Source organism: Neurospora tetrasperma, assembly GCF_000213175.1.
Source record: "Neurospora tetrasperma FGSC 2508 unplaced genomic scaffold NEUTE1scaffold_81, whole genome shotgun sequence".
Classification (NCBI taxonomy): Eukaryota; Fungi; Ascomycota; class Sordariomycetes; order Sordariales; family Sordariaceae; genus Neurospora; species Neurospora tetrasperma.
This window is the reverse complement of record NW_009799179.1, coordinates 4,859,560-4,883,846: the sequence shown is the minus strand read 5'-3', so window position 1 is coordinate 4,883,846 and position 24,287 is coordinate 4,859,560. Positions and strand designations below refer to the sequence as shown.

Here is a 24,287-nt window from a genome sequence, read left to right as displayed (position 1 = left end):
TTGCCGCCCCCCGTGAATGACATAAATTCTAATAGCTAACGCTTGCTTTCAATGCATCATCATTTTTCGACACTCAAAACAACCCAAGAAAAAAAAAATTGTTTAAGAAGAAGGAAACATAAAAGAAAAAGCAAACTCCGCTCATCCGCTCCATAAATCATGGCGATGACAAGCCTTCCTTCTGAGGATCAACCATGTCATAAGGAGGAAGCGACGCCCCCGGCGTCGGCTTCGAGTTCGTCGTCACCGATCCATCGGAAGTGTTGCCGCCCTGAAAGTTCTCTTGACTTTGAGACGTAGGCGTGGGCGTAGCAAGATGCTCCATGCCCTTGATAGAAGACTTAGTAGCAGCAGTAAACTCCGCCCTAGCCTCCACATTGGCGATGGCGCTCTGCAACGCACTCGTCAAGTCGACGTGGAACAGCGGCCTGTTGATGCCGTGCACGGCCACGGTGCGGCCACCACCGAACCGCGAGCGAGCGGCGGCAGCAGCAGCAGCGGGTATCCTTTCGGAGCCCGAGGCCGTGGCCTTGAGGTTGCCTGCGGCTTCAGCGTCATCGGTGTTGGAGCCGGATTCGATATCCATCGACGAGCCACGTTGGTGTTGTTGAGCAGCACGTCCGCGAGAGGACAAGGTGGGGCCGAATTCCTTCTCGTTGACCTCCTGCTCTGCTGTGGCAGCAGCGCTCTGCTCGCCCCCTATCTCGGCCACGCTAAAAATAGACTTCCACCTGCGGATCTGGCCGTCCGGCAAAGTTGAGGGGTATCCAAAGCCGGCGGAGACAAGGGCGCGCTTGGTCCAGCGGTTGCTGATGCAAGCGACGTGCCAGTCGACGACGTCCGGGCTCGCGTACCGGTCGAGCTGGTTGCGCACGTCTATGAGCTGTTGGACCGAGGTGATGTCGATGTTGTTGACGGAGCTGAAGTCGAGGATGATGGCCTTGAGGGTGGGGAGGTGCAAGTTGACGCCGACTTCGTTGGAGTCGATACCGGCGCGCGTGGCGGCCTTGAGCTTGCGCTTGGAGGGGCCGGGGTCGTTCCAGGGTCGGTCGCCGGGCCCGTCAAAGTGCGAGAGCGTGGTGCGGCGCGTGTTCTGGTGGATGTACCGGACCATGTACTCGAGTGTGTGGCTGGCGTTGGGGTAGTTGAAGCCTTCGGAGAAGCGGTAGATGAAGATGCCTGGGTAAGGGTTGTCCAGTTCAATTTCCGGGTTGGAGCCGTCCGCGTGCGTGAGGGGGAGGAAGATGTTGCGGTAGGGAGCATCTGATGAGCCACTGCCGGCGAAGGTGCCGTAACCTCCATCCACGGGCTTCCTAGGATCGTCGCCGATGACGTGGTCGCCAAGAACGGAGTGAACCTTGACGCGGCCGAGGAAGCGGCCCTGGGCCTTGAGAATGCGGAAGAGGAGCACGGCGAAAGACAGGCAGACTGTGCAGTAGATACCATTCTCGATGGAGGAGAAGATGGTGACAAAAACACCGACGAAGAAGATGATAACTTCGAGGGGCGAGACGAGCCAGAACTGGTAGACGGTGTTGGGGGGTGTGATCAAATCGCCGACAGCATGAATAATGACGGCAGCTAGAGCTGCGTTCGGGATGTAGTAGAACACGGCAGGCAAGGCGTAAATAGCCAGCAACACTACGATGGCAGTGATGACGCCGGCAAAGGGCGTACGCACGCCCGCCTTAGACTTGACGGCGGTACGACTGAACGAGCCTGTTGCAGCATAGGCACCAAGGAAGGGGCCCAGCATGTTAGTGACACCAATGGCCACCATTTCCTGGGAAGGGTCGATAGTGTAGTTGTTGATACGGCCGAACGACTTTGCAATGGCAATGTGCTCGATCAACAAGACAATGACAGTGGCAGGAAGAGAACCAGCAAGCTTGCTTGCGAGTGTCTTGTCGAGCACAGGAACAGCAGCATTCCTGAAACCTATTGAATATAGTCAGTACTGGCACATTGATGGAAATTATGTGGGTGGAAAATACCTCTGGGAACGTCAAAGAGAATCTTGAACTTCGAAGTTCCTCTAGGAAGGTCCTTATTGGCCAACCAACTGATCATGGTGTACAAGAGAATCACAAACACGGTTCTCAATGTCGAAAGGAAGAAGGCCACTCGCTGGTGTTGCGGCCAACGCTTGGCAATATAGTTGCAAAGCGACCGGATACCGTAAAGCATGAAAAGTGCTGTCAAGCCCATTGCAGCATCCAGCTTGGTACGAGGCAAGCCTTGCAAGGTGTGGATGAAGACAAGATACGCCGGATCTCTGGTTGAGAAGCCCTTGATGCCCATCAAGGTTGGGAGCTGTCCGACGGCAATGTTGAGGGCCGAGCCGGTCATGAATGCCGAAAGAGAAGTAAGCGAGATAATATCGACAATCCAACCGCACCGAATCAGGCCAATGAAGAGCACAACAGCGCCGGCGAGGATAGACAGAGCAGAAGCGATAGCATGGCCCGGAACGTTGGGAAGCTCGGCCATGACGTTGGCAACGATATCGCCGGTCAGCGAGGAAAGGACAGCGACGGGGCCAATCGTAATATCTTTCGAAGTAGCAAAGAACCAGTAGACCAAGACGCCCATGAATGACGAGTATAGACCAAACTGGGGTTCAAGGTTGGCAAGCTGAGCATAAGCCATGCCCTGTGGAATGACAATGGCACCGATAGTAATACCTGGGCAAGGAGTAAGCTATACTGAGTTTGAAAAGCACACGTACAAGAGATGTGTGATCTTACCGGCTACAAGGTCGCCTAGGAGCCATTGTAGGTTGTAGTGACCAATCCAAGATGTGAAGGGGAAGAGGGAAAGAGCGTAGTCCCCCAACTGCCGTCCAGAAGGGATAACTTCCCTCAGGAACTCGACTGTATGAGGTGGTTCTTCCACGAAGGTACTGGTTGTATGGTTGGATACGATGGACTCGCCCCGAGTAACCTCATCGTATGGGTCTTTGTCTTGGAGTTTGATGCCAAGTGCTTTGGCTGTGAAGCGCCCGGCCTTCCCCCAAGCCGTAGACATGTTGACGGCTTGGTCCTTCTGATAGAACGATGGGGATGATTGTTGACAAGAGGATGATGCCTGAAGCCGTCAAACTGATTTAAGATATAGTCCGTGCTGGTATCGGCTGTATCAAGGTGATCCTAGCTTGCCAAATATGTGTTGCATGGACCAAGGTTGGAGTGGGGGTTGTTCTCAAAGATGCTTGATCCGGAAGGATATACAATGGGAAAAGAACGTCGTTTATGTGTGTCGTAAAATGTAAAAGCCTATAGTTGCGCTCGAGACTCGTTGAGAGAGAAAGTGCAACTAGTCGAAGTCGAGAAGTCTAGGACGATGTTGAAGATCGCTCTATACGGTATGCCTAAAGGCTGGATATGGCAACAAAGGGCCAGATGAGATGATGTAGACCGCCGCCGTTAAACAAGATATGGTTCGAATAGTGTAAGGGAAAGCAAGAACAGGAACATGGAAAATTATAAAAGGGCAAGTAAAGCTATACTAGGAAAAAGCCGACACAGGCGGCAGTGCGGCGTCACCCAAGGAACCGGGGTGTGGGGGGCCGGGGTGAGGCAGGGAAGAAAGTGCCCGGAATCTGTTTACTAACGCTCACAGCTGCAGAAGAGGCAGAAAGTGCAGGGAAGCGGAGTTCAGGAGGCGTAGAAAGGTGGGCACTTCCCTGATGACGTGATCGGCCTTTGCCCTTTCAACTCTAGTATCGAAAAGGTTATACACGCTTTGCTCGCGGTTCCGCTGCCGATTTCCACTCCAGCCACTGTACCAGTGGTTGTATTTGGCATGCCAACCTCAGGAGAGACCGGTCTTCTGTTTGCCAAGTCTCCGCGGTCGGTATTCGGGAGAAGGGAGACGCCGGTAGTTGAGACATCAAGATGATTGAAAGTGGTCATCTCAACTCTCACCGCGCTAGGTTTGCGGGGAGGATTCCTGCTTATGGGAGCTCCCGCTCTCCCGCACATGGGACGGTCTGCTCGGAGATTTTAACATAATGTTCATCGATATCTCCCTCCCATGGAGATAATAGTCCCTCATCACACCAGTGCTTGCTTTAGCATACCAAACGGTTGATGATCATGCGTGGATATAGAACGTCTTCCCACCAATAGGGCATGCGATAGGATGGAAGCTTTACGTGCAGTTGGGCTTCCGCACGTATATATATGTGCCCCGGTCACCGGATGTCATGGTCACACAGCGGGATGATGTAAAAGACGACGGGAAGGGACACTTGCACTGCACCCCACGGAAGCCATCAGCAACAACCATGCAAGATGTAACCTTCCAGAAGTGCCAGAATGGGTGAAAACATGGAGATGTGCGATCGTGGAAATGGTGATGGATCATGGGAGTTTGTCGGAGCTGGGGGGTTCTGGATGTCAAGAGTACGTACACTGTGTGGAAGTCTCGAAAGGAGGGGCCGGCTGCAAGAGGCGAAGACGCAACTTTGACCATCGATGGTGCAATTGCAGCCGCAAAGCTTGTCGATCGAGTGTGAGCTTCCCGTTGGACGTCTCTGTGCCGGTGACAAGTGCCTAGCTCCCGATCGTCCACATCCAACGCAACCCCAAGACTTGCTTACAAAAGCATCAGAGGGGATTTTTTTTTCTCCTTTCTTTTTCTTCCAAATGTGTCGCAACCACAATCGACAACCATCATAAACACCATTTTAGTAAACCTTGAATTGTCAAGCTTGGTATCCAACTCTGTGTGCTTCTCGTGATCAACTGGTCGGAAGTTCTTCACAGCGCAAGTCTTTGTAGGTATGGATACTCGAGGCACGATTGCCACTCGGCTGGTTCCGACCTTGGGAAAAACAACGGCCGCCCTGAACCTTCACCCAGCTCCATCATGAAACCTATTGCATTGGGAGATGGCTCATTTACATGTGGACAGAAAAACAAGATGATAAATTTCATCATGTGAGAGATATAGGAAGACCTCTTTTCTAGTGTAGAGCAACGGTCAAGGTGTATTGTTGGTACACTTGTACTGAATCATATTGTGCGGCGACTTGTACGGCCAGACCTCACTCCATGAGGGCTTCGTACTTGGCAGCAACGCACAGTGAGCTGGATTGGGCCAGAAATTGAGGGAAGCCCCAGGGCTCTCGGCTTAAAATTCCGAGCAGAGTTAATCCGCAGCCTCACTCACATCCGCCGCCTGTCAAGATGACGTTATCGGATCAAGAACGGTCCGCCATGTGCTGACCAATAGCATGTTAGCACCCGTCCGGTTCAGGAAGTCGAGCTCGATAAGCCGATAAGGTGGCGACTTGTCAACGCAAGGAACGCTGCACGCGGAATGTCAGTCGGAAGCAAACTTAGGAGCAATTGCAGGGTTAGGGTTATTACCTGCGCATCCTGGCATCGGACGGAAAACGAAGCCCAACCCTCGCGATTGGCACAGTTCAAGATGGCCTGGGACAAGACGGGACTTCGAGACAGGACCAGTGAAATGATACACAAGTGAGAGCCTCAAAAACTGATGGCTCGAAGATAAACATCCGCCCCTGCTGTGACAGAAAGGACAGGAGGTGAAGTGCCTGATCTGCTGTCGTCCGAGGTGGGCCATCGTTCCTGTAAGCCCGAACACATAACGAACCCCCCGCCAGTCAACACAATGCATAGAGGTAGGTATTCATGCTACCTATGTACATAGTGCAGTGTATATCAACAATGAATTAGTGTACGCTACGCATGTGCCTAGTGTACACTACAACAGCCCCATCAAAGCAACATCGATGTATCTAATTATAAACCATGGCCTTGCACTACGCGGATCTTACCCCACCCCGTCTTGGCCTACTTGTAGCGTAGTGTACTATAGTTGCTATGAACCGTTGCGGGCATGATGGCCTAGATATCCTATTTTCCTATACCGACTATAAGGCGCAGACATTGTAGGTTCCTCGTATAGTCATTTTGAAGAGCTCTCGTAGTCCCAGACTTCACCCAGCGTCCCAATTTCAAGTATTGGGTTGGTGACACCACATCAGCGAACCACCCGCAGTTCAGCTGGGAAATACTCCAGGCATACGTCGGGTACCTTGCGTGGAACGTGCTTCGTGCGTGCTGCGTAGTGTACTCACCTCGAACCGTAACTCGCCCTGCTCGCCCATCTGAGGTGCCAGTTCCAGGTCGCCAATAAGGAGGTACGCTTCCCACATCAACTCGTCAACGCTGCGAACTGCAACACCCAACCACTCCAACCTCTCTGGCACGCCCAACAGCAATCTTGGAACAAACCTTGGTGCCCGGCCAAGGTAGGAACGAGGCGCAACCAGGCACGGCGAAAATCAAACAGCGTCCGCACTCCCTTCTTCACATCTTCCACGTTACATCCCAACTTATTTGCCGGACAATAAGCTTCAGCACCATACGTACCAGAGTATCTTGCCACACGATCTGCGACTTGACACCATGAGCTTATCGACAAAGAACACCAGCTCGGGCAGCGTTAGAGGTAGAGATCCAGGCACAAACGCGATGCCGTTGTTGTCGACGGCGCCAGGCGCTCCAGTGGCAGGGCCTCCACAACCCGCCCCCTCGGCAACGACGATGTGTGCGTTCCACCCGCTTCCACACCTTCCACCCCCATCCCCTGCTGCTGGCAATGAAACTGCGACTTTGTCGGTTGGTGGTACCCTCATCGGCCAGAGGTCGCTCAGGAGATTGCAATCGGCTCACAGCCTCGGCGCAAAGGCCTTGCCTCAGCCGTCCCTAATTTCCCAGCAGAGGTTACAGTTACAACAGCAGCAGCAACAGCACCAGGAACTGCAACACCAGGGGCAACCGCAATCCCAACCACGTCGTCAACCGCAGCAGCAGCCCCAACATCAACATCGCCTACTCCCAGGTCAGCCCTCGCCTCATACTAGACATGCAAGTTTCAACTATCGATCGACACCACAAAGAGGTCGCGCCAACAGTGACGCCCCGCCTGTCCCGATTCCATTAGGCCAACAATACAGCACCATGGCAGCCACAAATAGGCGCGCCATGCGCGGCACAAGCTCGTCCACTGCCAGCACTATGTCCCTCGAAAAGTTGTTGCGCGAAGGCCCCCCGAACGGCGATGTTGATACGGCGCTCGAAAGCACACGACTCAAGATCCTCGATCAGGGCGTCAAATCCGATAGCGACGGCATGGTGAGAGACACATACTCGCCTTCATCAAGGCGCTTTGGCTTGCGCGCGCAATCGCTAACAAGCAATCCCAAACAGTCTTCCCTTCGCATATACGTATGGCTGATCCTGCTTGACGCCCCAATCATCGAAACCGACACCTACCTTTCCCTCATTCATCGCGGCGCATCCCCTGCCTACTCGAAGATCCGCAACGATACTTTCCGTACACTTACGACCGATCCTCTCTTTCGACGCCGCGTTAGCGAAGCCAGTCTAATTCGATTACTTAACGCCGTCGCCTGGAGGTTACACGATGCCCGCGGGGATCGAACCCGAGACCATAGCATTGCCAGTCTTTCGCGACGCTCGGCGCCATCAGAACCAGGAAGTCGTCCGGGAACCAGTGGTCACGACAGCATCACTGGCTCGCCGGCATCGAAAAGTCGAGCGCGTGCCTTGACCTTGACCACTGAAGGCTCCGAGGCCAGTGGTGTCGCCTCTGAACCGGGTACCTATGTACAAGGAATGAACGTGCTGGCCGCGCCTTTCCTGTATGCTGCACGTAGCGAAGCCGAAGCCTTTGTCGCCTTCCACCAGCTTCTTACGCAAGAGCTACCCGGCTACATTCGCGGCGCAATCGACGGAGTGCACAAAGGGCTGGCATTGGTTGACAAGGTGTTATCGATCGTGGATCCAAAACTCAGTCTTTACCTGATGTCCAAGAACCTCTCCGCCGAGATCTATGCATTCCCCTCCGTACTGACGTTGTGCGCATGCACGCCACCTCTGCCCGAGGTCCTACGCCTGTGGGACTTCCTCTTCGCATACGGTCCGCATCTTAACATTTTGTGCATCGTTGCGCAGCTGATCATGATACGCACAAAGGTCATGGAATCGCCCAGGTATGACATCCCTCCAATCGATAACTCGTTTCTGAGGTGGACTTTCAAATGCTGACATGCTGGTCTTTGCCCAGTCCTAACAAACTGCTCCGATCTTTCCCTGCCCTTCAGGCTGATTTGATCAAGCGGACCACTTTGACCGTGATACGAATGATACCCGACGATGTCTACGCTGAAATCGTGGTTCATGCCAAGTGATGGAACTTCCAGAAATTCATATGCATGCAGCATATTCGATAAAAGACATTCAGAGAGCGAAATTGGACGTGAAGCGTCGAGCGGCACCAAGCGTGGTAAACCTGCACTCGAACTTGACTCACCCAAACAACAAATCGTGCCGTAATGCTCTTACGACTACGGTCTACCTGGCGAAGATCGGATGAAGCGGCCATGCCTTTCCGCTGTCCGGGTTTCGTGCCTTTTACTTGCGGGTTGCTGAGTGCTGGCATAGGCAGTAAATGCCGCGCCGAGTATACTATGTGGGCGCGTCCAGCGTGGGCTTGCGAAACTTTCTTCGTGAGACAAGATCAAAGAGCTCGCAGCGCTTGCCTGCTCTCAGACTCGAGAAGTAAGTTCGGTTAAGGGATGATAGAGAACTGATTGGAGGTCCGAAAGGGCAAACTCCATCCGCGAAGATACAGCAAAAGGGACGAATAATCGGCATCCCCGCGAATCCTGCAGTAGGCATTTTGAAGTCGCGGTCCTCTCAAGCTTGACCTTGCTAATCCAACTTGGAATCGCTTGGTTTGATCCCTCTACCATTCCGACAGACTGGCGGCCTAGGAACAGGTGTTTTGCACACAAGGTGTAATGTGGGGTGTGGATATATCATCTCTTGACTGCCCAAGCCATCGGAGTTCCTGCTCGCGGGGGTGATGGCCGCTTATATCGCGTCAAACGTCGACACGAGACGGGCCAATCCAGAATACGCTCGTCTCGGTTTCCAGAGGATGACATAGTCCTTAGAAACAGTGGAGATAGAAAAATGATGTTGATATAGCGGATTCCCAGGTCAAAAGGGATAAGGGAGTTGGAAAGAAAGTAAGGGAAAGAGGTATAGACTCCTCAGGCCTTTACTAGCAATTGACTCAAAGCGAACGTCGGATAGATGACTCTAGATAGAACGTTGGTACAGCAAATCTCAACAGAAAGCCCCCAATAGAACCGGTCTAATATACATGCCGGATTGATCATCTACTGGCATTGACACATTCATCACAGTTCTTTCGTTGTGCCACGGGCTTCATATATAAACCAAAACTCGTATAAACCTCTAAATTAAACCATGTATCGCTGCGCCCTAAATGCTGTTGTTATGCACCAGTTGCCCTATTATTCTTCAGTTCCCGTTTTATCCCTTCGCCCTCGATTCCTTTGATGTACGTGCTTTTCAGCACCGAAATTACTTTCAAGACACAATCACCATCGTCAATAGCGCTACTCCGTACTCTATGCGACTTCCTTCATCTACTGATTTTCCGCTTCCTAGCCTCAAAGATGTTCTTCATCTCCCCATCCAGGCTGGGCAAGATGTTGCCGTTCTGCCACCGTCACGGCGAATGCCAGGGAACCTGTCGACTGTTCAAGGTTGACTGAGTCATGGCGGGATGACGAGATGGGGGAAACCTAGTATCAGGATAGTCATGTTCTTGGAGTGTTGGCAAATGCGCCTATCATCCCCAGTCCTTTGTTTTCACTCGCTGTCTCTGTATGATTCGGAGCGAAACGTTTGTTGTAGCGATAGACTTCATTGACGTAGCGATATGTGACTGGAAATATGCCCGCTCTCGTTCCAAAAACGGCAAGAACTCGAATTCTAATGGTACCCCAATGAAACTTATGGGGCCTTTCTCTCCTCCGTCATCAGACCTAATACATAGGGCAAGCATCCTGGGCGCGCCTGAAGGCATTTGAAAAGAACTCCTGCATGGCATTGTAGTGGAACAGGATGCCGCCGAGAACAGCCATGTGCCAGAGGTTGTGGCTGCCGCCAACGTAATCGAACATGCCGGGGCACCACCTTTCAGGGACCTTGCTGGCGTAGACAAGAGCACCGAGGAAGTAGACGAAGAGCGACTCGAGTATAGGCGAGTAGTGCTCCCACACCGACATGCCACCGCGGGTGAGCCAGATCTGGAAGATGGGTAGGAAACCGCTGGCGGAAAGACCGATGTAGAAAGCAACTCTCACCCAGGCCATATCCTGCCCGTTAAAGCGAGGGTGCCACGGGAGGATGACACCGCCGACACCAAGGAAAGCTGTCGCGATCATGTAGACCCACCGGCTAACGGGCTCGCAGTAGAAGGCCGTGTATTCGGTGGTGATGATGGAAGCAGCAATGAGAAGCGAGATGCCGGTGTAGTCGACGCAGGCGAACATGGAGATCAGGTTGACATCGGCGACGGAGTTCATGGTATGCCAGATGACGCTGCAGGCCAGGCATTGGCAAGCCGCAAAAAAGAAAATGGCGGCGATAACGATGTCGGTCGTGGTGCTCTGCGAAAAGTTGATGCTGGTGGGGTAGAAGTAGAAAGCAACGGCCAGGACGAGAATGAGACCTATGGCATGGGACCAGATGTTGATCAGCTCGTTAGAGAAAGTGAAAGCTGACCTGATGCAGGCCAGCTTGTTTTCGGAAAACCGATAGCCTTTTTGAATATGGGGATTAATCCTCCACGGGATTGGGAGCTCCTCGTAGCTGATCAAGCCCTTCTCCCTCGCTTGATTAATGGCACGCTGAATATGGTCTTCGAGGTTCTCGGCAGCACGCATGGCCCTCTCAATACCCTCCTCCATAACTCTCTTGCCCTCGCCCATGAGACTCTCGGCAGCATTGGCCAGCCCCTTCTCACGAAGCTTGGCGGCCTGGGTCTCTCCGTCTTCCAGCAATCCGTCCAGCAGATCGATGCCGACCTTGGCCTTTTCGTTCAGCGATCCAGCGGCGGCCATGGCTTCGTGATAGCTCGTCTCTAGGGTCTCGACCAGAACATGGAGACGTCTGCGTCCGGCACCCATCACTTCCTCCGAAACGTGAGAACATCTTGTTCGTACGGCCTGCAGCGTAGACAGGGCCACCTCGATCGAGGAGTCGAGAGTCAGTTCTCCATAGTTCTCCCAGTACTCCAGCCGGCTCTCTAGCTCGACGAGGAAGGCATCCATCTTGAGCAGCAAGGCCTCTTCGCCATCCACGATACTGTTGACAAACGACTTCCGCCGGGCATTGAGCTGGGATTTCCGGCGATTCCGGAGGGCCGGTCTTTCGGGGGCATTGGCCGCGCCCGAGGTCCGAGCCTCGGTGTTGTCATCATGGGCGGCGAAGGAAAAGGGGGAAGCACACTCCATGGTTGTGCGGTTGTTCGGTTGTTCGGTCGGTTACTCGAGGTTTGGCAAGAGGCGAGTGCCGTGTGCGGACTGGTCGTCACCCGAAACGCTGTGTGATCCAGGCCCGTAATTCGAACAGTCGTGGCGTCAACCGGTGAGCCTGTTATCATGTGCAGCACGAAGGATGTCAAGACACGGTATCGGAAGCGGAAGCGGTGGTGGTGACACAGAGGAGTCGGCGAAGTTCGAAGTCTGCCACAGAGGTGGGAAGGACGTCGGGACGGGAGGGGCTCTGAGTTCCGACGGAAGCGTACTAGCCGTACCGATTGACCACTGGTTTCGCGCGCTTCAGGGGATTTCGATTTGCCCGGAGGACATAAGACAGCGAATTCCAGAAGGCAAAAATTTGCGTGGGTCCGCACTGCAACCTGGTTGGTAGATCGGTTTGACTTGCAGGTATCTCGACGCACGACGCTTCTTTGCAAATACCGTCTGTTGATAGTCGACAGCGCAACTTCTGAATGATTTTATAGACAACAGCGCAGAAGATTTCGAGAACAAGACTTTAGAAAGGAGTCCAGGGTGGAGATCAAGACGGGAAAGCGGGAAGAAACCACGGACACAGGAGACACCGAATGGAAAGGGTCAAGAGAATTGGCTCGGACTCCCAAAAGTTCCAGGGAAGTGGAAAGCTTCCACTTTTGCCCTCGCCGTCTCATCCTATTAGTCGCCCGCAGAGCGCGCCGAGCGTGCCCAGCCGCCGGCCTCTTTTCGTTGCTGGGCGTTCTGTTTTGATGGGCTCCTGCAGTAATGGGCCACAACTTCTCCCACCTTCCCTTCTTCTTTACCTTTTTCCGTCTTCCTTTTGCAGGCTGAAGTCCCTCCCGCAGACAGGGCGAAATGGGCCATGATGGGTGAGAGACAATGGAGAAGCCGCGGGGCATTTTGGTGAACTGCCATTCATGGGCAGTTGCATCTCATTGAGCGGCGATCATTGCGGTGCATTTGGCGGTCGTCAGGAGGAACCATTCCATTTGTTCTCTTCCTGAAAGGGGAACGCCTAGAACCGCCTAAACCGCACATGGTTCTAGCGCAAGCAGGGAAAACCTGTAAAGATTTCTGGCCAATAATGTCGCGGGAATACGGCCCTACCGCGCTCAGATCCCCACCTCTGTGGAGTCCCAGACTGCGCTGTTTCGAGCCTGTGACGCTGATCCAAGGCGCACTAACGAACGACGGGAAGTGTCCGCCAAGCCTTTGTGTCTTTTGTTCATACCTGCCTCTACTGCCCATGGCGAAAATCAATCGATCAAAGATGGCTTCATCCAGAACCCACAAGCGACATCATCTTCCCCGCGAAATCAGAAGGATTGATGGTGGCTAATCAACCACACTGCGACCTCATAACCTCTGCCCGTTAAACCACTTTAGGTAAATGCATTCACCCTCCCTCGAATATTGTCGTCAGTCGAAACTGGGCTGTTTGAAATCAATCTTGGCTTACACATTTCCACGACAGTTGGCCCTACCAAGTCGTGTTCTTATCGAGATTCGTGCCAATCACAGCTTCAGCAACTTCAACGTTGCCGTCGCAACCGACCGACAGCAACCACGATACTGACGATTACCATGGCCGCCGACGGATCCATCACCGATCCCCTGCTCGTTACGGTTCTTGACACGTCGAGAGCCGCGCGCGAGCAAGCCGTGGTTCTCATTGATCGCATCCAAGAAGCTCTTGATGCTGCAGGCAACGGGCCTCTACCTTTGGAAGCCCAGGCGGAAATCTCAAAGCAACAGAAACTGCTCAACACCAATATCGCCCAGCTCCGCGGTCTACACCGGTCTGCTCATTTCAAGGCGCGTGAGACGAAAGGTCAAACAGCAGAGGTACGCCACGAGGTCGACGTGCTCCATCTTCAACTACAAAATCTCTACTACGAACAAAGACATCTGGAGGGAGAAATCGCAGCTTGCGAGTCCTTTGAGTTAGTACCCTCTGAACATTGTTGGTTGTCGTTCTGCGTAACAGTAATTCGCTAACAAAAGCTTCTTTCAGGCATACCTATCAAAAGCTTCCTCTGATTCCTGTCGAGGAGTTCCTAGCTCTACATCCCGAGCATGCTGATGATGATGAAAACGACCTCATGGTGGCGCGTATCAATCATGAGAGAACCGAGCGAGAAGCGCTTGAGCAGCAAAGGGTCGAGTTGCAGAAGCGCAAACAGAAACTGATTGCCGATAACAAAAAGCGACGCGACGATCTGGCCAATCTGGACAAGGATTTAGAGAAATTCATCGATGTGAGTAGCTTGAATCTGGTCTCGATCTGTGGATTTGTGACGTGAAAGCTTGACTAACCCAAGTCTAGGCCGCGAAACCCATCCAAAAGCTCTTCGAGAAGGTTGTGTGAGGCGGCAATCCATCATGCATTGCACCTCACTGCTGTGCACGAGTTACATGGCTGTTTCACTCAGCATCTCCTTGCCATTCGCAGGATATGCGTGACACACCGAGGTTTATACCCGCAAAGACGCCTTCAAAGCAGCTAAAACTCGCTAAAAACCGCCACACAAGACGATGGCCATCGAGTATTGCATGAGATGCAAGCTCTAGTGTTTAACGCCAGATCCGCATTGCCACAAGGTTGCCAGCCTTACTATGGTTTGTTCCTCGCCCACCGGTTTCGAGGGAGAAACATGGCTGGGTTGTTTGTTGGGACCGGGCACGCCTTGAGTCTAAGATATGACTAGGCCTGATGTTGCCATGGAGATTGCCCGTTCGGTAGGCCCTTCTATCAATGTCGAAGAAGGATGTCTTCTGAAAGATTACGTCGACATTGAAATCGTGCCTACACAGAATGATGAAGCTCATACTTGTCAATCCTGTCGTCAGGGAAAATATGGAGTAAAGCCACGACGGTCATCGCACCGGTGCTCGCTAACCTTGCGAGCTACGTGGATTATGGGAGGAATGGACAAGAAGCGCGCCCATCATTATAAGCGCGCCGGTGCAGGTATCGATAAGGTTCCAACTGCAAGGATATGGTCGGGTACAGTGGAACATAACATCTGGATGATGTCTGCACCGTGAGCTGGGTTTCAGTCTGGTATGCGGAATCAAGCGGAAGAGGACAGGAACTGGACTGAACTTTGCCTATAAACATTTCGGTTTACAACATGACGCTTGACCCATATGAGAGATTTGTTCTCGAACTCCTCATTGAATTTTATCCCCTCTAATCTTCCAGGGCTGTGATCTCTACCAGTACCTGCATATATGGTTTGACAACCGCTTTACGCGGTATAGCATGTTTTCTGCAAGCTCGCGATTTCTCCGCGATAGAGATTACTACACCTTGGGACATGTGTGGTAGCCCAGACCATCATTGTGTGCCAAGTACCTGGTTCTCAGTAAAATTCTGAAGGCGCAGAGGATTGACCCGAAATCATCCGCGGTTTCCCCCGACTAGGCGGACTGTTAAGTTGACCATGACTTACTATGCACTTTCCTCGCTCGTCAAGTCGACTTGTTGGGTTTTCTTTTGTCATTTTGCCCGTTGTGTTCGATCAGAACATCGTCAAGTCTCAAAGAGCCTGTGATTGAGGAACAACAGCCCACGTGCATCCAAAAGCCACTATCGCCAAGCAGAAGCAATCAGTACAGATGTAACCTGCCCGATTCTGTGGTTACAGCGTTACGTACCTGCATTCTCGACCGACTACCATGGCACAGTGAGAGTTGATCTCATGAAAAAGCACAATGGTATCACAATGCGTTAGACCATTATGAGTACGTAATCACAGCTGGTGAACATCTGGACCATGCTGTATCCTTTCCCATCATCTATCCTAGGTGTGTTTTCTTCCTCTATTACAATCCATCTCGATCACCAACAGCGAAATCAAAATCACAACCCAAGGCCCAGATATGCCAACAAAAGAGACCTTTAGTTGAGGACTCTTCGGCCACGTCCTTGGTACAATGAATGCTTCAGCCCGAGCAACAGTCTGCGAGGCAATGTATGGAGACTTTAACCGTCTCCAAGGCCCTACATTGTACAACACATTTGAGGAAGTCGTGTACACTGTGTAGATGTGGTGCAACAGTTGGGCACAAACCGACATGGTCTGGGCCTGGCAGAGAAAGGGACCCAGGGCATCACGGATCGCAATGTGGTCTTCAACCAAATACGAGTGACACGACAATCTAACCCTGGTTTGTTTGTTGGTTTGGTACAAGAAACGCCCATTTCCACTCTCGTACTACTGGAATGGAAAAGTATTCCGGGTTTGAGCGGACGGGTGCCGTCGGGGACTGCTGTCTTATATCTTTTCGGGGTTTGAAGACCTTGATTGGAGATGAAGAGAGGCATAAGAAGGCTTTTGTGGCGTTTTCAACCCTGGCTAGTGTGAGAGTTCCAGATTTCCCCTGTTCAACCTATGGCTGAAGAACCAAACTAACAAACAAACCAGTATCGAATTGTAGTACCGTGGCCTCAATCTCACCAGCTACCCAAGCCCTTGACGGATCTGCCCCAGGACCACAGGGAAAGACGGTCTACAGTACACAGGTACTATGGAACATGTATGGTAAAGGCATGTCGGAGGGCTCGCCGATCGGCCAAGCATCAAGAAATGATGTTCAAGCGGCAAGACATTAGACATGGGAACTCCCGACCGAGAGATACCCAATCCTTATCCATAACTTGTCTTCACGCATCCGAACCGAACTGAACCGACGGACGGCATACCGCTTCTTTCTCTCTCTCTCTCTTTCTTCGTTTTTTTTTTTTTTTTTCCCTCTTAACTTACATGATGTGGTTTCATTCACATCACGATGATAGATACCACTAAAATCTCACTCATCCCTTTGTCGGCGCAGATGTAACTTCACATCCACACATGCTGTGGCCAATCAATCATTTCAATTTCATGCAGAGTACTGCTTGGCGCCGCGGCATGATGCTACCTCTGCAGTGGCTCAAGAGCTCGAATGAAGCCGGATAAAACGAATGTGCGTGATTCCAAAGGGCCTGCCTGTGTGGATCCAAGGTCAAAGTCACCTCTACCACAGTACACTACAGTAGTGGTTAAGGTTGCAGTTAGGGTTAGTTTTTTGGGGGGCAGGGGGCCGGCGAGAGGCTCCCGCGTGTGAAACAAGAGTTCAACGCCTTCTTGAACTCGGGTCTCGTTGTCGTGCCTTAGCTGCTTAGTTCAAGATGATATAATTCTCCATTACTGTGTAGTACTTACGCTAATGAATTCCTGCGGTCGCGAAGTTGGCGCGAACTTAATAGTGTACAGACGGGTCCCCTGTTCCAACAACCCCAAAAATCTGGCTAAAGGGGTTGTTCGAACAGGGGGGTTTGCTGGAAGTGGTGTCGTGCACAGACCACTTTCCTTCCAGGCCGCCTAAAAAAATGCACCAAAACTGGCATGCCAAGCCAAATTTCCCTTATTGCGGACCCCGTTTTCCCGATTCACCATACAAATTAACAGCAAATCTGTCTCTCCGGGGTTGCTAGTTGTCCGGTTGCGCTTACCAGGCAAAATATGCCAGATTTCGCTATGGGGGTTGCTACAACAGGGGGGGTTGCTCGTACTGGGGGTTGCTTGAACAGGGGACCTGTCTGTATAAGCTTCAGTTAAGGTCTTGGCTGAGCTTGGCTCTCAGCTCGTATGGCCCCACACAGGTGGTTCCTGAGCTGTTGGATACAGCCGGCGCTTTATCCGGGTTGGCTCGAATTGTACTGTTAGCGTTGGCAACTACAGTCTTGACGAGCTCCTTACCTTAGCTGGCGAGCTAGGGCGCTGAATACCTGCTGCGTATCTATGTAGTGGGGACGCTAAAAACTTTTGCAGTGACCGTTAGGTAAACGGATAGAGGTAACGGAGATGCTCTGTCGGAAAGGAAACGGACGCTCTACACAGAAATACTACCTCTAGTATGTGAGAGGCTTGAGCTTTCTAACTTCGTATACAGTACACCTCTGCTGAGATATAGCGTAGCTTGTTGGCGTTGTTTCCTCGGGGTGCCAAAGTTGAATCTTGGTACAAGAAACAGCCAGTCTGTTGTCAGTCTCTTCCCTAGTTGTCAAGTTACTTTACTGAGATGGAAGAACTACATCCCAGCAGAAGTCACGGTGTAAATCAGTTGTGTGGAGCTCACGCAAACTGCTCACAGTAGAGGCGGCCAAAACCCAAAGCTTGCATTTTAGGCATCACTCTGGCACAGCAACCATCACCAAGTCCTCACCAAAGGACACAGTTTACACTCCGACAGTGATAGCTCAAAACTACCATTTTTCAGAACGCTGAGCTCTCGTTCGCATCACACCATGCACCCGGAACTAGCCCTATTACCAAACCTTAACCGCTAACGCTCAAACTACCTACTATGTAACCTTGGGACAAGCCCGCCAAAAAATCACACAGTTGATTTGTCAAGACAGACAATTGATTTGCCCATCTCTTATCTGTAAATGCAACATCTTGCCAGCTGGATTGGATCATTGTCCTGGCACGATCTACCTACTGCGTGAGAAGCATCTCCGTTATGAGTGAGATTTTGTGGTATCGGAGCTAAGTCTACTTATTAAAATCTGCACCGTGCAAGTCCCGCCGAGTGGAGTTCGTCGCTGCTTCTTGGATGAAGGTTTCTCCTTCCCGCCCTTGGCGAAGCTTGTTTTTCCTGGGGCAAAGCTTGATTTGTCTGATTCAAACTGTACCTGTAGGTACTTGGCGCCCTGCAACCTCCAAATGAACTATAGCGCGACAATTTCTGGCTCCGACCAGTCCACTTCTTGCAAGTTCATGCAGTTACAAGATTCATTAAAAAGGATCCAGTAACAAGAGTGGATGAGCAAGATCACATTGAGTGAAGAAAGTGGAAGCAGTGCCAGAGTGCTAGTGTAGAAGATCTAGACTGCCAAGGCTTTCCATACGCAGGGACCAAAAAGGGGGTTACTTAGTAGGGGTTGGGTGACGGCCTTTCAGCCCCCCCTCTTTAGCAAAAGAAACCGAATGTGGAAGGATCAACACCTAGGGTCAATGAGATCTCAAGGGTCCATGAGCAGAAAACATCAGGATGCTCGCAGGCTAGTAACCGTCAAGATAATTTCCCACTCATACCGCGCAGAACGCATAGGGACATGATCTGTGAAACAAGAACATCAAACACAACCGACATTCTCATCACCTGAAGAGATCTCATACCAACATAAAGCCCGGTCAAGTCTGACCATCCAAAGTATCCACAGTATTGAACAGAGGCGCAGTCGGGTGCTTGCTGTGGGCTAGGAGTACGTATGTAGACAGACGTGTTGGGATAAACCAACCATTGTGATCAATTCGGCGTTGGATGCAACGGTCGATTAAATGACTCAGCATGCTGGATCAAGATCCTTTGGTCCGGTCTTGCGAGGTGACGGAAGGATTCCTTCTGAACGTGTCCTTCAAAGAGCGACCAAATTTGACGAAATTTCAGGGGGAGGTCCTAGCTTCGAGATGAGGTTTCTGAAACTGGGGGTAAAGGCTCCATCCAAGCCATCGCTTAACCCCCATGTCTACCTACTTAGCGCCGTCAGCTTGCAGTGTATCAAGTGCGCACCGCGAGACATTTATTAACAGAGGCATCCGGTCGTCTGATCTTTCCTGTACATCGCAAGAGCGGTACAAATTCCTCACCGTCGAAATGGTTCACCGTTATGAGTCAGATCGGCCAGGTACAACGAACCGTTCAGTCGGCCGCCGCTACCATCCACCCAACCACCTTCGGCGCCGTTGCAGCCAGCAGCACAACCAACTGCACCGCCTCCCGAACCGCCACTCCCTTTCTTCTCCCCGAGGGTCTTCCCAGTCGTTAGACGTCGATTATCCTTGAAGCTCCCCATCATTCCCACAGCTTCCTATTCCCGTGCTCCTTCCACGTGTACCTTTTGACCGGGCACCAATCCCCGTTGAATGATTTGGAACGTGTCCGAGGAAATTCCGCTCAAGTCCCGCTATGTCCAGGCAGAACCGTTGTGTCCTGAGCCACAAATGAGCCGTGGTTCGTTATCGGCGGTGAGGTACCGTATAGAATCTCAGCCTCAGGGACAGCGACAGAGCACCCGGGCACTTGCCCAAGGAATTTTACCAAATCAAAAGAAGGGACGACAGAGGCCAAGAGATCCCAGCGTGGTGTGGTCCGATTCCAAGTGGAAGTCTCCCAAGAAGTATTCGACGAGGGGCAGACCGGCAATGCTCCCTTCCAGTCGTGTCCGTACGTAACGTAGAAGAAATACATGATGATACTCGTGCAAAGTAAAATTCTAGGGTTAGTCCTGTTGCAAGGGTCGCGCTTGTTTGAACATCTTCCATTTCAAAATCACTTTCCGGACCATCCACGTTTGCCTGTTGCCGCGGCTGATCCTGACTGGATTTTTGGGCTTTCCTTCGACCTTTTCCCTTTGTCTTGCTCGCCGGCCACCACAACGGCACACCCTTCAGTCCTGGTTCGACTGCACCACTTCATTTTCTTACGACACTTATTGTTTCTTTTCTTTACCTGGAAACATTTGTCGCCTCTACTCATATCCAGATGTTCCTCATTACGTGGTGTTCCCGGCGCGCCGGCGGCCTGGCTATGGCCGGTACGATATGGTTAACATACTGGGTTATCTCTGGAGAACGCGGGCATCAACTACATGGCTACAAACAACATGAATCAATCGACAGTCTTGCCTCTAATGCGCCTACCAACAACCTCGTCGGCCCCAGTAACCGGGTCCGCGTGTTCGCCTACTACTGTCTTCTCATCCACTTGCTCGTCGCCATATTCCCACTTCGTTCGAACTGGGCCCTTTTCACTATCACCAAGAGCCTTCAGAAGATGGTGCACATTGCGACCGCCAGCAGAGACCTTGATTTGGCCCATCAGCGCCGCGGTTCTTCGACCTCATTATCCAGCGCCGAAACTCTGACCTCCTCCAGGGAGTTGACCTCAAGCTCGTGCAGCGAAGCTGGAGAATCCGACATCGAGCTCAGCGTTGACTCCGAAATGACGCCCAACATGATCATCCATGCCATCGTCATTCCCAATTATAAAGAAGAAAACGACACGCTAAGGGAAACACTCGAGGTTTTGGCATCGCACCCTCAAGCACGAGCCACCTACGATGTGAGTTTCCCATCTCAGATCCGTACCTAACTCGAGTCTCTCCCGGCGATGGCATAATTCCCTGGGGCTCCGTTAGTAGGGCTTTAAGGAGCGAAGCGAAAAGAGTGAAGTTATGGACTCTGACTGACGGCTCTTTACCAGGTCTACCTAGCCATGGAACAGCGGGAAACCGATGTGGAGAACAAAGCCATGTTGCTCGTAAACGAGTTTATGAGACGATTTCGGTCCATCAGCTTTACCGTGCACCCGTCAAACATCCCGGGAGAATTGGCTGGAAAAGGCAGCAACCTTGCGTGGGCAGCGAGACAGCTCAGCCAGAGATATACACCTGCTCAACGGAAAGATGTAATTGTGACTGGAATCGATGGTAAGTGCCGCGGCGTCGCGATTGGAGGGTGGCTTCCCACACCTAAATCCCACGCCTTCCGCTCTTGGCTTCTTGCAAGCTTGATTGCGCATCATGATTCGCTAACCAGCCACGCCTACAATGCAGCCGACAGCCATCTCTTGGCCAATTATTTCACGCTAGTCACTACAATGCACGTGGCACATCCCCAAACGGCGACGACCACCTTGTATTCTGCGCCGATTATCTTCGACCGTAATGCTCACAACGTGCCTGCTATAGTCCGGGTTGCGGACATCATGTGGTCCGCCGCCGGTATGTCGGGATTACATGAAGGGTCGTATGTTGCGCCCCCTACATCAGTGTACTCTCTGCCACTCGAATTGGTCGACAGGGTTGGGGGTTGGGATTGCGATTCAGAGGCCATTGGAGAGGACCTTCACATGTATTTGAAGTGCTTCTTCGCTCTCAACGGAAACCTTACCGTCCGAACGGTCTTGAGCCCCGTCAGCCAGACCAACGTTACCGGCGGCGGGCGCGACAAGGGCCTCAGAGGAATCGGCATGGACATGAAGGCCCGGTATAAACAAGCGCTACGTCACATGTGGGGCGCTTTGGATACGGGCTACGCATTGAGGAAGATGGCTGAGGTTTGGAGGGAAAGGAAGCACACATCGCGCGCATTCCGCCCGCTTCATACTTCTCCGTGAGTACTATCTGCATCCATTCTTGTACGTGGAAAGGATACGCTAACATAAGTCCGATCTAACTAGAGACGGCTCCGATGGCTACATCCCCCAAGCCCAACTCGATATATCCAACCGTACTGGCTTCTTCTCGGATATCGTCACCGATACGTTAGAAGGGCCCGACTACACCCGTATCTTTGTTTTGTTTCATCGACTATTCGAAGCCCATTTCTTGCCGGTGCAGATGACTATCCTGGTGATCGGCTCTACGCTGTACCTGTGGCTGGTAGACGGGGCGGCTGATGCGCCTGGCATAGGATGGATATTTGGTGTTTGCAACGTCCTACGCACTCTTGGATTCATAGAGGTTGGCCTATACCTCTTCCTCTACGAAAAGTTCCACAAGATTTGCGTCGAAACTCGCGAGAAGGAGATGAGCGACGCCGGCCTCACCAAGGGCATGCATTTCTCGCACCGAGCGCCCAAGAAGAACTGGATCGATTATTTCATGGTCCCACTAGTTGCAACGGCATACGGCTCCATTCCTTGCGCTCAAGCTCTGATCTGGCACTTTTGGACGTTGGACCTGGTCTATACCGTGAGCAAAAAGGTAACCCGACAGAGAGGGAAATCAGTGTCATCAACACCAGAAAAGAAGGTTGAGACAATGGTATGACGAGAAGGGAAATGTTGTGGTGTCGTTCAATTCATCGGGGGTTTTCCTCTTCATCTCTTCCGATTCCTGGCGTTGTCACCTGACAGCCCCGTGGATGACGAAGCAGTAAGTCATACTCTTACTTTATTTACTTAATGACTGCTTGAGCCTCAGATCAGCTGCCTCTGTTCAGTGCGTTCAACAATCACGCCATGATGCTTTTTCTTATACACTTTTCCGGTGGCAGCTTTCTGCTCCAAGGGGTTATGGGGCGGCTTAATGTACATAGAGGTCACGTTTTGGTTTTGCTCTGCATGGCTGGGAGCTGGAAGTTCGCATCTAGATTCGAAATTCGGGTTTCGGTATCGATCTGGTGAGGTAATTGGGAAACGAAGCGACTTACCTTGAGGCAAGCTAAATGATAATGTTAATATTACTCTTCCAGATTTGGTCTCTTGCCATAAAGGAGGGAACATGAGGAGTACGGAAGGTCATCATCTGGCGTGAGAATCGAATTGGACCTTGCACTGAACAAAAGGGGGACCTTGACCTCAGTCACCACGATGCGGCTGGAAGCTTGGACAAATTTGCAAGTTGACAAGGGCTTATCTATTACGAGTAGCTTACACTCAAAACTGCATCTATACTCAGCATTGAGAACCACTTCTGGAACAGACCGCATCTGGTACTTCTCCCATAGTTAAAAATCGAAGCATGCGTTCATCGCTTATAGAAGACTGTTAGACAGTCGAGCCCGCGAATGTCATGATTGATGTGCATACTCGCACCAACATCGGACATGTAGTGCGACAGTAACAGGAGGAAGAGACCGGATCAAGTCGGGGCAGCGAATTGTACAACCATGACACATTCGCATCGCATGCCTGTTCGAGCCGTAACTGGGGACAAGGTACACAGACTTCAGAAATGAACAAGTTTCCTCCTGTTCCAGCATGAGAATTGTCATATTCAAGCTTACTCGACCCCATTGAATCTCAATTCTGGGCGTGCTCGGAGGTTGTAAAACCACTCAGCCATCCAGTGGCTGATACGACTCTTTGCGTCGCTAAGACCTTGGGCTGGTTGATGGAGCTGAATTGACTATCAGTGTGTCCAGCTGTGTAATAATGTCGAATGGCTCTAAGTGCCGCATTGGTTCGGAGGGGGGTAATCGAGAAGAAGATGGTTATGATCGCGTGTAGTATCGATGCTTGATCAGAGACACAGCAGTGACCGAAAGAACACCAGAAGCATACATCCGGTAGTATAGAACACACGACACAGCCGGTGTAATGTCCAGCTGTGATAATCACAATATAGAGAACTCACCTTCAACACAACCACAACTCGATTAGTCTCTTCCGGTCGATACAGCGCTGTGATAAGATGAACAACAACCCTTCAGCTGCAAGCGACTGTAAGTGGTGCGCATAGGCGTCTTCACCCCCAAAAGCGCCCAACTGGTCGACACAGCAAGTATCGACATCTTTGCCTCCATGAGCGGAGAGTACTTAGAAATGGTAGGGGAGGAGATGGTACCCCTGCCTATTTCCATGTTGGCGCGTAGTGTGGAGATCTTTTATTACATAGTTTAGTGCGATACTCAATGGTTCCATTTGATGATCCGCGGTCAACAAACCTACCGCTAGAGGCAATGATAATGATATGTAGCTCACTGCCCAAAAAAAATCGAAAAAAAAAATCAGCAGAGTCCAACTATTTATCACCCAATCCCTCTGATAGCCCCCATAAACATCCTCTTTGAAGTGGCACCAGGAAAGCTTGACATCATCTTGATTCCGGGACCGGAATCCTTAGCTTGATCTCGAAGAGGACCCAGCCGCTCTGTCGTGGCTGGCAGGGCATGCGAACAACACCAGTAATGCCCAGACGAAAATGATAGACATTCTAAGCATCTGCTCAGCCATCTACCTCTACAGTGCGGCCGGGATCCTCAAAAGCAAGAAAGCCTGTGGACCGTGAGGGTTGCAGGGAGATCTGCGGACGAGATTCGAGGACCAGGACGTTATTCGGGTGGCGGAGAAGTTGAGGTGGGTGGGG

General features: G+C 51.7%; 6 protein-coding genes across 6 annotated transcripts; 4 read left to right on the top strand and 2 right to left on the bottom strand.

Moving 5' to 3' along the window:
- Nucleotides 1-88: 88 nt before the first annotated feature.
- Nucleotides 89-3,027, bottom strand: NEUTE1DRAFT_91028 (uncharacterized protein; the record flags this gene model as incomplete). Its single annotated transcript, XM_009857917.1, has 4 exons — nt 89-1,447; nt 1,499-1,938; nt 1,995-2,684; nt 2,748-3,027. The coding sequence occupies 4 exons, from the start codon at nt 3,025-3,027 to the stop codon at nt 158-160; spliced, it is 2,700 nt and encodes an 899-aa protein (XP_009856219.1).
- Nucleotides 3,028-6,443: 3,416 nt separating this feature from the next.
- NEUTE1DRAFT_126056 (uncharacterized protein) lies at nt 6,444-8,594 on the top strand (the record flags this gene model as incomplete). Its single annotated transcript, XM_009857916.1, has 3 exons — nt 6,444-7,172; nt 7,248-8,053; nt 8,128-8,594. The coding sequence occupies 3 exons, from the start codon at nt 6,444-6,446 to the stop codon at nt 8,249-8,251; spliced, it is 1,659 nt and encodes a 552-aa protein (XP_009856218.1).
- Nucleotides 8,595-9,300: 706 nt separating this feature from the next.
- On the bottom strand, nt 9,301-11,617 carry NEUTE1DRAFT_91023 (uncharacterized protein; the record flags this gene model as incomplete). Its single annotated transcript, XM_009857915.1, has 1 exon — nt 9,301-11,617. The coding sequence occupies one exon, from the start codon at nt 11,393-11,395 to the stop codon at nt 9,923-9,925; it is 1,473 nt and encodes a 490-aa protein (XP_009856217.1).
- Nucleotides 11,618-12,706: 1,089 nt separating this feature from the next.
- On the top strand, nt 12,707-13,787 carry NEUTE1DRAFT_91019 (uncharacterized protein; the record flags this gene model as incomplete). Its single annotated transcript, XM_009857914.1, has 4 exons — nt 12,707-12,805; nt 12,894-13,362; nt 13,434-13,677; nt 13,746-13,787. The coding sequence occupies 3 exons, from the start codon at nt 13,004-13,006 to the stop codon at nt 13,785-13,787; spliced, it is 645 nt and encodes a 214-aa protein (XP_009856216.1).
- Nucleotides 13,788-13,830: 43 nt separating this feature from the next.
- NEUTE1DRAFT_118842 (uncharacterized protein) lies at nt 13,831-14,599 on the top strand (the record flags this gene model as incomplete). The annotated part of the gene is made up of 1 exon (XM_009857913.1): nt 13,831-14,599. The coding sequence occupies one exon, from the start codon at nt 14,120-14,122 to the stop codon at nt 14,465-14,467; it is 348 nt and encodes a 115-aa protein (XP_009856215.1).
- A 5,649-nt stretch (nt 14,600-20,248) lies between these two features.
- On the top strand, nt 20,249-22,247 carry NEUTE1DRAFT_105554 (uncharacterized protein; the record flags this gene model as incomplete). The annotated part of the gene is made up of 4 exons (XM_009857911.1): nt 20,249-20,536; nt 20,678-20,903; nt 21,030-21,588; nt 21,656-22,247. 4 exons carry the CDS (start codon nt 20,249-20,251, stop codon nt 22,245-22,247), a joined length of 1,665 nt encoding a protein of 554 aa, XP_009856213.1.
- Between the last annotated feature and the right edge of the window lie 2,040 nt (nt 22,248-24,287).